The sequence below is a fragment of the Vipera ursinii genome (assembly GCF_947247035.1).
Source record: "Vipera ursinii genome assembly, chromosome: 1".
Lineage (NCBI taxonomy): Eukaryota > Metazoa > Chordata > Lepidosauria > Squamata > Viperidae > Vipera > Vipera ursinii.
In genome coordinates this window covers 305,024,537-305,037,284 of record NC_139512.1, presented here as the reverse complement: position 1 = coordinate 305,037,284, position 12,748 = coordinate 305,024,537, and the positions used below count along the sequence as shown (strand labels likewise).

Below are 12,748 nucleotides of genomic sequence, written 5' to 3'. Positions count from 1 at the left end.
ATAAAAAGGATTCCTTGTCCTTGTATGTAATTCTTGGAAAACTATTTTTGCAGCAATGGTACTTGCACCATACTGCACTTGCATGAGAAGATGGACCAATATTTTGCATTTCTTCTCAGGTCAGAGAAATTTATGACAGAAATTGAAACTAAATTTGCAAGGAAAAAATTCTCCCCAATCTTGCTAGTTTCACAATCCTCAAGGGAGGTAAAGGTATATAGCAGGGGTGTCAAAGTGCCGGCCCGCAGGCTGGATGCGTCATCAGGAAACCGCACCCACCCCATTGCTGGCAATGGAGAAAAAGCTCTGATACGTCACGTGATGTCACGTGATGTCACGAGTTTGACATGTCTGGTATATAGAATATTACTATATATATTAGACTCAAGGTTAAGACAATACAATATTGCTTTTTTTAAAAAAAAAACTTACTTTAGTAATAGTCTTTAAAATCGCAAGGCGATCTGAAGGTGGTGGCAAACCAACATAAAGTGTTTTATCCAATCTTCCTGGACGCAAAATAGCTGGGTCTATAATATCTGATGGGAAAATGGGAAGATCATATTAGATGGGTGCAAAACTTTAAAGAAATAAGCACGACACAACCATAGGAAGAATTATGGACCAAATGCATACTTTTTTTTCTAACTTACAACTAAAAGAAAATTGGTACAAAATGTCTTACAGATGGTTCACAACTACACGAATAACCTCCAAGATAAAAAAAAACACTATACTGTAACAAATGCTGGAAATACCAAAAAAACCAAAAGGGACATTTACCACATGGGGGAAGGTATAAAAAAAACTTAGAAATACTGGAAAGATATACATATGACAATGCAGAAAATTTTGAAAATTAAATTCGGAAGAAAATTACAACTTGCTCCTTTATTAAGCATCATCCCAGAATATATCAACAAAAAATATAATATTTTTAAGATATATGCTCATAGCAATTAGAATAAATTTTGCCCAACATTGGTGAAAGAAATTAATTCCAACAATACCTGGTTAGGAACTTACACTTAGAAAATATACAGCAATGACAAAATTAACAGCATGCATTCATAATAGAAGTTTAATCAAATTCAAGGAAGAATGGTTCCCATATATACAATATATTACTCAACAAGACAAATAAAAATAATGATGGCATGGCTTCTAAGGGGGGGGGCTACATTCTCCCCCCCCCAAAAAAAAGGCAAATTGGTAGAGGTGCAAAAAAGGAGAAAGTTAAAAACTCAGGGGTTTTTTAAATAAAAAAAATAGCACTTCCCTTTGTTGCTGTTATTTTGCTTTGTCTAGTTTTTCTTTTTTAATATAGCAGAATACAATATACAAATAATAAAATTAAGAACAATGCAACAACAGCACAACGGAGACCTTTAGTATTAAGCATTCACTTCATCTCATTCATTCAATTTCTGTAGCCCCCCCATCTCAATCAATGACCCTGGGTAGCTTACAATTCAAAATTAAAACAACAAACGCATCTTAAAACAATAAGAACATCCAAAATAAATATACATTGCAGCTATGATACCTAAAGGCAAGAAATGGAATGCTTCAAACATATATTGTATTCTGCTAAAAACATATTTTTTTGAACAAGCTGGCCTGGCCTGATGGGGGACTGGTGGGGTTTTTTATTGCATTTTACTGGGGTTTTATGATGTATTAATTGTTTTTAGTGGGCATGGATTTAATTATTTTTTAACTTTTGTAATCTTGTATTTTTATTCTTGCCCTGTTCACCGCCCTGAGTCCTTCGGGAGAAGGGCGGTATAGAAATATTATTAAATTAAAATTAAATAATAAATACGTTGAAGTAATTTGTAATTGCTTATTAATGCCATATTTAATTCTGGATGTAAAAATCAAACAAGCTTGTGCTTATTTACACTGACATTTCAAAAATCATAATTAACATCAATATTTTTTTTTCTTTATGTGGGTTCCTTGGTGTACCTTGAGCTTGGTTGTTTCCTTGCAAACCTTTCATTATCAAACTAAGTAACATCAGTTTCTTCTTTTTATTTTTAAAGGTTTAAGTTATTCAAACATTAAGAATGTTAATTATGTCTAGTTAATATTTTATTAAAAACACTGTACTCAAATAATATAATGTCCTGCCTATGTCTTAAAATAATAAAACAAATAAAAATATTATTCATCCTTTAAATCCAAATTTAAGCCAACATTTCTAGAAATAAATATTTCAGCTCAGTAATAGGGATGACATAGCTTTAAGAAGAGGTGTGCAGATCTCTTGCTTCATACTTAAGTTACTTTACTTGCTACTGTAAACACATGATACTAAAGGGATGGCTATGACAAGTCTCTGCTAGGGAGGTGCTCTTTTAGGCCCAAAGCCAAACTTTGGAACAAGGATGGGAACACAGAGAACTGAGGCACCCCTTTAAAGCAGCTCTCCCTTTTCCTGGGCTTGTAGGTAGCTTTGGGATCCCAGAACAATATGCATTTGAGTGTTGACCACACATGCTGAGCTCCTTATTGCATCCTATCAGCATCATTTTAATTTAATTGTAGGAAATCACAGCTTAGTATTTTGCATACACAAGGCTTGTTTGAGAAGTTATTGCCCATAAAAATTACTTAAGGAGATCATTTCTTGGCCCTGTGCTCACAAGTCTAGTAGCTTCACAATTCAGTCTGTCCAAAAAACAATTATTTTCGTATACTAAATTTATATCCCTTTCCTTTAGGAGTACGGTACTGGATAAACCATATCAGCTTATACTTTTTCCCTGTTCCAACCATCTCATGAGATATCTTTGACCAAAAGGTTCCAGTAATCATATATATAGCTGTGAGTGGTTTTGAAACGAAATCTCTCTGGTCCTAATGCACCAAATTCTTTACCCACTATTGTATGTGGAAATATAATTAGCTGATGAATACAAGCCAATTAACTGTCAACTCACAGGCATGTTGCACATGAGCAGAATACAAAAATACTTGAGATTATATTTGATTGTTTGATGATTGATACCTGGTCTGTTTGTGGCTGCCATAATGAAAACCTGACGACGTGATTCCAGGCCATCCATCTCAGTTAGCAATTGGTTCACTACACGGACACTGGCACCTGACTGTAAGAATAAAAATATGGGGTAAGACAAAAATGACAACCATGGGCTTCGAGTTTACGCTCGTGGCGCTGGTGAATATGCGAGGAGAGCTCTCCTCTCCGCCACCCAGTTTTCCTCCATTGGGAAACCCTGAAAAGAGTCGAAAGTCGCCCTGGAGGGGCAACGAACATGAGGAGGCCCTCCAATTGATCGTGGAGGGGGCGGTAGCCCCTCCGTTTAATCCGGAGCAGTTCCTTTGGACTGACGAAGAAAAGATTGGCCATTAACATGGACAATCATTAAGTCGTACCAGCCAAAAACCAAAAGCACTATCAAGCACGATGAAAGGAATGTGGAGGAATTGGGTGAGACCCTACCTTTCTTATTTCCCCAACTACTTTCCCGTGGGAGCATTTTGAAAATTTCTCCCCCCCCCTTTGGAATAGCGGCGTTTGCCTACTTGGGGAGTTAAAGCTTCGAAAAGAAAAGAAAAATATAACTAAATTAAACAACTAAAAAATTGGACTTGCACCTTTTGGATATTTGTGGTCCCAAAAAGTTCCTATTTCTATGGGGACCTATTACCCTATCTACTTGCTAAGTTGCAAAAAAAGGGAAAAAAATTTAAACTGAATAAAAGCTTAATAGTTTGGAAAAAGATTTTATATGCTACTGAGGACATCTTGTGGCGAAGCCTGGTACAGCAAGGAAATTTATCTTTCACTGTGAGACCTGGTTACAGCCTAGTTGTCCTTGGCACTATCTAAAAAAGATAAGAATTTGAAACTGCTGGTGGTGAAAACAACTCCCAGGAATAGTGGAGGTGGACATTCACTGACTTCTATTAAAAATAGCCTCCACTAAAGAACTATCTGGAAACACCTTAGAAATGGAGGAATACTACCCACAACTTAACTATAAACTTATACTTGAAAAAATCTTTGAAGCTACTGAGCTAATGAACTCCAGACTGAAAGTCAAAGGTGCCAGCCTAAATTTACAAAATGAAGCCCTGATTTCAACTGATGAACTTACAATCCAAAAAGCAACAGAAGAGGAAGAAATTAATATTAAGACAGAGGACTTTAAAGAACAACAAGTACAATCTACTGAGAACTTTGATAGCCAAACCTCGATTTCAACTATAGAAGCTACAACTCAAAAAACAACACAAGCTGAAGAAAACAACACTAAGATGAAGTGTCTTAAAGACTTACAAGTACAGCATACTGAAAACTTAAACCAAACAACAACTACAACACTGGACATCACCTCTTACCCAAGCAAGATGAAACCGGAAGAAGACCAGACTGAACTGATGACAAATATACTGATCCAAAAATGGAGATTTGAACTATTAGAGCAACAACTCAATGATTACAAAGGGGCCACTTCCTTTGAAAAATTGACAACTGCATGGTCTCCCTCGATTCAAATAACATGTGTAGGAATGAAGGGAGATCCATTTGAGGATTTAAAGGGTGTGGTATGGAAGCCTGCTTGGCACACAAAAAAAGCCAGTTAGACTTAAAAAATGGGTTTTTTAAAATCTATAATGGAAAAGCCTAAAATTTTACTTAATGGGCTAAGGTGAGACTTTAAAAGATATTATTCAATTTAATATTTCGGATTTAGATTGACAAGGGAAATGAAAATTAGCTATTAGAATATAGTTTTGAATTATAATATGGAAGTTGGATTGAGACAATAAAGGATATTTTATTAGTAAGTGATGAGGTACTAGGATGACAAATAGAATATATTTGTGAAATATATTTGTGAAATATATTTGTGAAATAAATAAGAATGTATTTAACTAAGCAATATGTGTATGTTAGATATGACAACTATTATGTAATGAAATAGGGGAAATTTGGGTCACCCGAAAGTTAAATACTATGGATCTTAAAGGCTAAATTGGAGCACTGTAATTGAAAATTGGTAAAAATTTAAAAACAGGACATGATAATTATAAGTAAAAATATACTGATAAATATTTTAATTGATTGTGTTATAACTAGAAATATATTAACTTGATTGCGATATAGTAATTATGGGAAACAGAGAGGGAATTCTTGATCTAACCTGAGATATGTACAAATGATTTTGTTATTGGACTATTGATTACCCAATCAAGTTGCTTTTTAAATATCTTGATATTTTGATGTAAAATTGGAAAATTAATAAAACTTGTTTAAAAAAAATGACAACCATGGATTTAAAAGAAAACCCCTGGAACGTTCATATCCTATTCCCTAATTTCCTATTGACCTTTGATCATTCAAAACAAACAAACAAACAAAAAAACCAAAATATAACCATTTCTAATTTATCATACCATGAAATTCTAAAGAACAAAAGGATTGTATAGCAGAATTACCATTAATGGATTTGGATATGCAGGGTTACATTTCAATTCCAACTGGAAAAGCAGTTTATGAAATTTCTTATAGCCACCCATCTCACAAAACAAGTGAATTTCTAATTCTTCAGATTTGTTGATTTTTATGCTAGTGTTTCATGGTTTTTATTGTTGATGTGTATTTGTATTTGTGTGTGCATGTCTACACACATCAACAATAAAACCATGAAACACTAGTACGTGGGGGAAAGGGAACACACATACATGCACACACACACAGACACACACACAGGTGTATGTATGTAATTACTGCTGTAAGAATGCCTAAACCAGAACCCCACATGGCTGATGTTTGCTTTCTTTTTCCAGAATCACCTTTAAACCTCAAGCAATCACTTAGCTGTGGTAATATAAGGCACGTCTGCAAAACTAGGTTGAAATTCTATTGCAGCATACAACATTTATTAATCCCTATCTTTCCATCTAGATGTGGCATCTGTACAGTGCTAGTTTTAATTTACATCACAGGGCTTCTCTGAAAACATACAGAATAACAAATTGATATATATACATGCAACCTGTATCTCATCTTAGTTAAATATCTCTGGGGGAATGTTTTAGAGACTCACTTCACGGTCTGATCTCCGAGGGCATAAAGCATCCACTTCATCAAAGAATATGACACAAGGTGCTGAATTTCTTGCACGCTGGAAAACCTGACGGACAGCACGTTCACTTTCCCCCACGTACTAGAAGCAGGAAGAAAAAGAAAATTACTATAAAATTCTGTAGAATCTTATTTTTGCAATCTTATTTAATAAGAAGTTGGATTGTTCAGAGGAATTCATCTAGGTCAGACATGTCAAACTCACGGTGTCATATGACGTCGTGCAACATTATCGGGATGGTTTTGCCATTGCCAGCAATGGGGTGGGCGCAGTTTCCAGATGACGCGTCTGGCCCATGGTCCGGCAGTTTGACACCCCTGATCTAGGTCAAGGGGTCTCCAACCTTGGCAACTTTAAGACTTGTGGACTTGGATGGCTTGGGAATTCTGGGAGTTGAAGTGCACAAGTCTTAAAGTTGCCAAGGTTGGGGACCTCTGATCTAGGTCACAAATTAATTCATGCTTAGGATTCTGCCATGACCAGATACAAAAGTTTTGAAATTGTACAGTTTTCTATCCACAATTACCATCTGCCAATGAGTATAAATTTATAGAACCGAGACAAGATGGAATGACCAAATTCAATTTGTCAGTTCCTTCTCTAATAAATGTACTAAGCAAGCCATATTTAATTAGATTTCCTTTCATTTTCTCTTATTGCCTGTCTTTGACTTCTTTGCCTTGCTAGATCTACTTTTTTCTTGTACTTTCTGTAATTCTGCTTACAAGCAGTCCTCAGTTAGTGACAAGTCTCTTAGCAACCATTTGAATTATGACAGACTTCCCAAGAGCTACTGACAACCTGATTTCCAAGTTCCAACAGCTGCAACACATGCACACACCCCGGTGATGTGATCACATTTGGGGCACTTAGTAACTGGCTTGCGTTTATGGCCATTTGCAGTGTCCTGAAGTCATATGAATTTCATTTTCAGCATTTTTTTTGCTAGTTTCTAGTGTTCACTTTTGATTTCTGACAAAAAAGCACCCACTGGAGAAAATGGGTTCACTTACAAACCACCATCCTTGCTTAATGACCGTTGCAAAAAACATTGTAAAATTCAGCATGGTCATATGATGACCTATTTAACCTATTTAACAACTGCCAAGACTTATGAACCTGTATTTGTTCAGTGACCATTCAAAGTTATGTTGGTGCTGAATGAAGGGACTGAGCCCTGGTCCCTGAAGTTATGACCATTACATGGGCTTGTGGTCATGTGAATGAAAGTTGACTGGTTAGTAACCAGCTTGTATTTACAACCAGCTGCCCTGTTCTACAATCACACGATTCTATTTATGGGCTTCCCTGCCTGCTTCCTATAAGCAAAGTCTATAGGGAAGCTGACAGGGAAGGTCACTTGGATAAGTTTTCACCCATTCTGGCCTTTCTTTGCTCACATTACCATTCTTTCCTTGGCCTTTTTGTGGTCACATATACACACGCACGCACCACGCTCTTTTCCAGTCTTTCTGAGTTTAAACCACACACCACACACACACCCTCAGCTCATGCATGGCCTATGTTTCCTTGCCCTTGTGGCAGCCTGCACTTTCCTGGGATCCTTCCACTTTCTGCTTAATTTAATTTATTAATATTTCTATACCGCCCTTCTCCCGAAGGACTCAGGGCGGTGTACAGGGCAAGAATAAAACACAAAGCTACAAAAATTAAAAAGTAATTAAATACATGCCCATAAAAAACAATAAATACATTAATAAAACCCCAATAAAATGATAGTAAAAACCCCACCAATCCCCCCTTAATGACCTGCACCTCTAGAGTTACGTCAACTGCTTGGATTAAGTGATGCGGTCATGTGACCGCTTAGTGATGGCAATTCCAGTCCCAATTGCTGTTGTAATTTTAGAACTATCTGTACTGTAAAAGGAAATGTGTGGTCAATAAATATGTATGCCACAATCATTTTCATTATATGGATATAGCTCAGTTATGTAGTTCAGTTAAACCTAAAAGATAGTGGTCACCAAGCAAACTAGGAAAAAACTCACCATATTCAATAGTTCAGGGCCTTTCACTGAAATGAAGTTCAGTCCAGATTCATTTGCCACAGCCTAGTAAAAAATAATTTAGTTACTATATATTATGGTTGCTTGCAGATGTTTAGACCAGGTGTCACATTTTTATCTACGTACTGAATTCTTCCCAAGGAGCTGAGATAGGCTGATGTTCTTGTTTGATGGTTTTAAAGATACTGGCGCAGGATATAGGCTGTTCTGAGTAAAGCTGCCCTTTGCAACTGATTTGATGGTGTTCAAGTGGTGCTCCAGATGTTTTTGGATTGCACCCAAGGCACCTATCACTATTGGTGCTATCTTTGCCATAGTTGTTTTATTTGTAGGCATTTGTATTTTGTGATTGTCTTCAATTCTTTCTCTTCTATTTTGCTGTCTCCTAATACTACCATGTCTGCTATCCAAACTTTTTTCTATCTTATCAACAATTGTTCAGTCTGGGGTGTAATGGAGCAGGTGCTTGTCTGTTTGAATTCTGAAGTTCCAGAACACCTTAGCTTCTTCATTTTTTACAACTGTCTATTTTGTGGTTCTACCATTACTTGCTTGCAGGTTAATAGTAATTCTTGCTGATATACCAGTCCACCATTGTTGCTACTTTCTCAAATTGCTACTTTCTGCTGTTTATAACTACTCCGTGCAATCTTCTTGCAGCAGCTAATTAAGTGGACTACTATTTCTTCATATCATAATCATCAACATCATCATCTTACAAATATGCCTTTTATCTATGAAAATCCATACGATATCTTTATACTACCACCATGATGCAACACTTGCTTTCTCAAACATTTTTTTAAAAAAATTATAGTACAGAGAATACAAATCCAGGAAATTATAAACATACTCAAAATAATTGAAGATCACAGTGAATGTGACTGATTTATATAAAGACAGAAAAGACCAAATTGAATTTAGCATGTGTAATATTTTTGATTCAGAAAAATCTATTGATAATTCTGTAAGCAATATATGTGAGCTACCTTAATTAAATGTGGATTTCTCAAAAAGATTTTGAATGTGGCTCCCAAACAAAAAATTGTCAATTTTTAAAATCTTTTTACCCTATAAAATACTACAGAAGAACATCCTTTTTGTCCTTTGATACATCTTTAGAACATTCAGACTCTGCTGTTAGATAAAATCATAATATCTGTAGTTTTTCCTCACAATTCATTAGAATATAATTTAGCATTATATGTTGATGACATCTAATTGTCTATTTCTGAACTTCAGAGAGTACTTTGTTTCTGGTCTTGACACATTTGCTTAATGCATTGGATGAGTTGTGGAATACTCTGTTTATCAGTCTAAGTTAGAAATGATACTGAAAAACAAAGAATTATATATTAATGCATTAATATATATCCTGAATTTAATTACTTAGATATTTTTATTCCATGTGCTATTTTTCCAGTAATTAAATTTAATTTGAATAAAGACATGGAAGTTTCTTTGGATGCTGATAAATGCTTTGCTGTTTGGGATAAAATAAACACAGTCAAGATGAATGCAAATTGAAGGACTGGTCAATCAGGTTATCACTGGGGAAAAATTCCTTAATGAATTGAGGTCCAAGATTCTAAACGTCAGCAACCAGATGTAGTCAGATTGGTGGGAAAAGTGATCCTTAAGTGTCAGAATTCTCTGAGCAAATAAGCGGCCAAAATTACCTTCGCAAGCAGTGTTTTGCCACATCCAGGAGGACCAGCAAGCAGCACCCCAGCTGGAGCTAGAAGTCCAAGGGATCGGAATTGTTCAGGATTCCTCACAGGTGCCTGTTTAAAAAAGCACCTTACATACATTAGTTTTCTTCTGCTATTAGCAGTCAGGCAGTCCGCGAATTACGATAGCAATTGGGACCAGGAATGCTATTGTTAAATGACACAGCTGAAAAGTGCAATGTCGCACTATCACACCAGTTCAGTGATGACAATCTCAGCAGTCCTGATTGCGGTTGTAAGGGCAGGACACACAGGTTGTTAAGGGGAAAGAGAGGGAAAGAGCATGGCGGAGCAGAGGAAGATTGGAGGAAGCTGTCTGTGGGTCTGGGGAGGCATTGGGAAGGCTAATAGAAGCCAAGCACAGATCTGAGGAGCCCTTGGCAGGACTAGTGAAAGCCACAGCAGGGCGGGCTGGTGGTGCTGTGGGTGGGAAAAGAAGCATCAGGAGCAACTTATTTGAAATAACTTGCAACCTTCCCTGCCAGCTTCTCCATTGACTTTGCTTACTGGAAGCTGGCAGGGAAGATGCAGATGGTGATCATGTGACCACAAAGATGCTGTGATCACTAGAACTTTGAGGACCAGCTGTATGTCCATTTTTGCAGCACCACGATAACTCTGAACATTCACTGAACAAATGGATGTAAGACAAGGACTTGCTTTAATTGGAATGAAGTCAATTTTTAAAACACAATAAGATTTTACAATAAATTGCAAAAGATGGCAGTCCTGCTTAAATTACCAAATGGAGTTCAGAAGTTAACTTGGTTGCAACATTTCCTGTAATTCAGACATAATGTTAAATAGGGAGGTGGGGGAAGGGAAACCAGTCCAATTCAAGACTAATATGCTGTTCCCAAATGACTGAAGATATCATTCTCTTTAAAAAGCCTACCTAAAGTAGGTACACAGTATGCACAACTATTCTTATGTTGTGGGAAGGCAAGCCAACTCGGATTAAGGTCCGGTTTGGCATCTATCTTGTTAAGGTGGGGTTAAAAACCAGAATGTAATGAACCTTGAGATATTATTATCTGGCTTTTATTGAGTGGAAAACATATTGGTCACTATTTATGACAATTATTTACAGAACTGGCTGGGTAAGAAGCAAGTAGAATTTTCTGTATATATATATTTTTCTGTTAGCTGCTACCAAGTCAATATAAGCAAGGTTCATAGCTCAGTAGCTCTCTTTGGTTTCCATTCATTAGTAAAGACCAAGATATACTCATTAACAAGGAAGTCCTACACCCAGCTTTGTGGCAGCTGGAACGCTGATGGGACAAAGACAGCATAGCTTCTGTGTTTCGTACCCTAATTGGATTACTGCAAAAAAAAATATCTACAGTATGTGGGTTTACTCTTGAAAATGGTTTAGAAACTGCACCTGGTGCAGAATGTAGTTCCTCAACTGTTAAAAAGGGAAGATAAATGGGATCACATAGCACCAGTTCTGTAAGCTCTATACTGGCCCAATTCAATGTATTGACGCTGATTAAATTGTAAGTATTTAAATGTTCTTTAATTAAATGATTTGCTCCCCTGATAACAGCCAACTTGAGTTCAGCTTGTGGTGCCATAGCCAGGAATAGGATTTTCCTCCTGCGACTCTTTAGGATGCCAGTTGAACATGGCTCACTTTATCTAGGAATTTGAAGTGTAAACCTTATTTTAGGATCTTTCAGACTATCTATTATATGGCTATTTATAACCACGAACCTTATTTAGTATTCTTTCATCAATCAAATTGAGCTCCTTTGGAACCATTCTCACCATCAACCAACGCCATCATTTTTAGACATTATTTACTTTCCTTGGATTAATACCTTCATTATACCAACAATGGACCAAAAGTCCTCTGATACTAAATACTAAAACTAACAGGAATAACCATCCCTTTCAAAATGGAGCAATAATAAGCAATTTAGTTTGCGGCTAACTTTGTAAATCAAAGCAGAGCTGATTTCCTTGCACATCCTTTTATGCAAAAAGCACTACATGCCTTTAATTCAGAGTGGCTGGAAGCCTCCCATAGTTCATTTCAGAAAGCGAGGACCACCACATATAGAGTACATCAACATTTGGTGAAACCATCCACCCGTACCAATATAGCCATGGTCAGCTCCTCCCGAACCTCTTCCAGGGCTCCAATATCTGCCCACGTCACATCAGGAACAGTGACAAAGCCTTCTCTCTTTGCAGAAGGTTGCACTGAAGAGAGAGCAACAGTGAAATCGTTCAGCTCAATGCACAGCATCTGCAGCTGAGCCTCCCCCAGGGGATCTGGTGCCTTCAGCAACTGGAGCAATCTTTGCAATTCATCCTAAAGAAGAGAGGTTAGAGGAGGAGGAAGATAAAACAAAACTGGATTTAGACTGGGGATAAAAAGAAGCAGACCCTTAAGTTTACCGATAAAAATCTGGAGTCCAAAGGCAAGGCATTTTAAAACGCTTACAGTAATGACAGCTATTATGGATTTTTCAAGATAATCTTTGTTTTTTTATTGATTTCTTTATCAGATTAACAGATTGTAGGAATATTGTGATGTTAAAATAAAATAAAATAAAATACTGGTAAGTAATTGCCTTTAGTGGAATAGGAACATTTTTCTCTTTCCATTACATAATGCCCACTAATCCTCTTTTTAAAAATTTTCTGGAGATTTCCTCTTACATGTGACAGGGACATTTAATAACCCAAACTTCTTTCATTCCAATAGTGGTCAGAACTGGTGCACTAGAGCAGGGGTGTCAAACTCAATTTCATTGATGGCCGCATCAGCATTGTGGTTGCCCTCAGGGGGCCGGGTGGGTATGGCCTGGGTGGGCATGGCCTACTGGGTGGGCGTGGCTAGAGTGCGTAT

At 36.8% G+C, this 12,748-nt stretch overlaps 1 protein-coding gene across 1 annotated transcript in view; it reads right to left on the bottom strand.

Moving 5' to 3' along the window:
- NVL (nuclear VCP like) overlaps window positions 1-12,748 on the bottom strand; it is a 63,259-nt gene that overhangs the window by 29,179 nt on the left and 21,332 nt on the right. The window contains exons 14-19 of the mRNA XM_083351749.1: window positions 11,990-12,208; window positions 9,835-9,939; window positions 8,138-8,200; window positions 6,087-6,206; window positions 3,017-3,116; window positions 433-539 (exon numbers count right to left, since the gene is read on the bottom strand). Coding sequence (XP_083207875.1) covers window positions 433-539; window positions 3,017-3,116; window positions 6,087-6,206; window positions 8,138-8,200; window positions 9,835-9,939; window positions 11,990-12,208 — 714 coding nt within the window. The remainder of the gene's footprint in view (window positions 1-432; window positions 540-3,016; window positions 3,117-6,086; window positions 6,207-8,137; window positions 8,201-9,834; window positions 9,940-11,989; window positions 12,209-12,748) is intronic.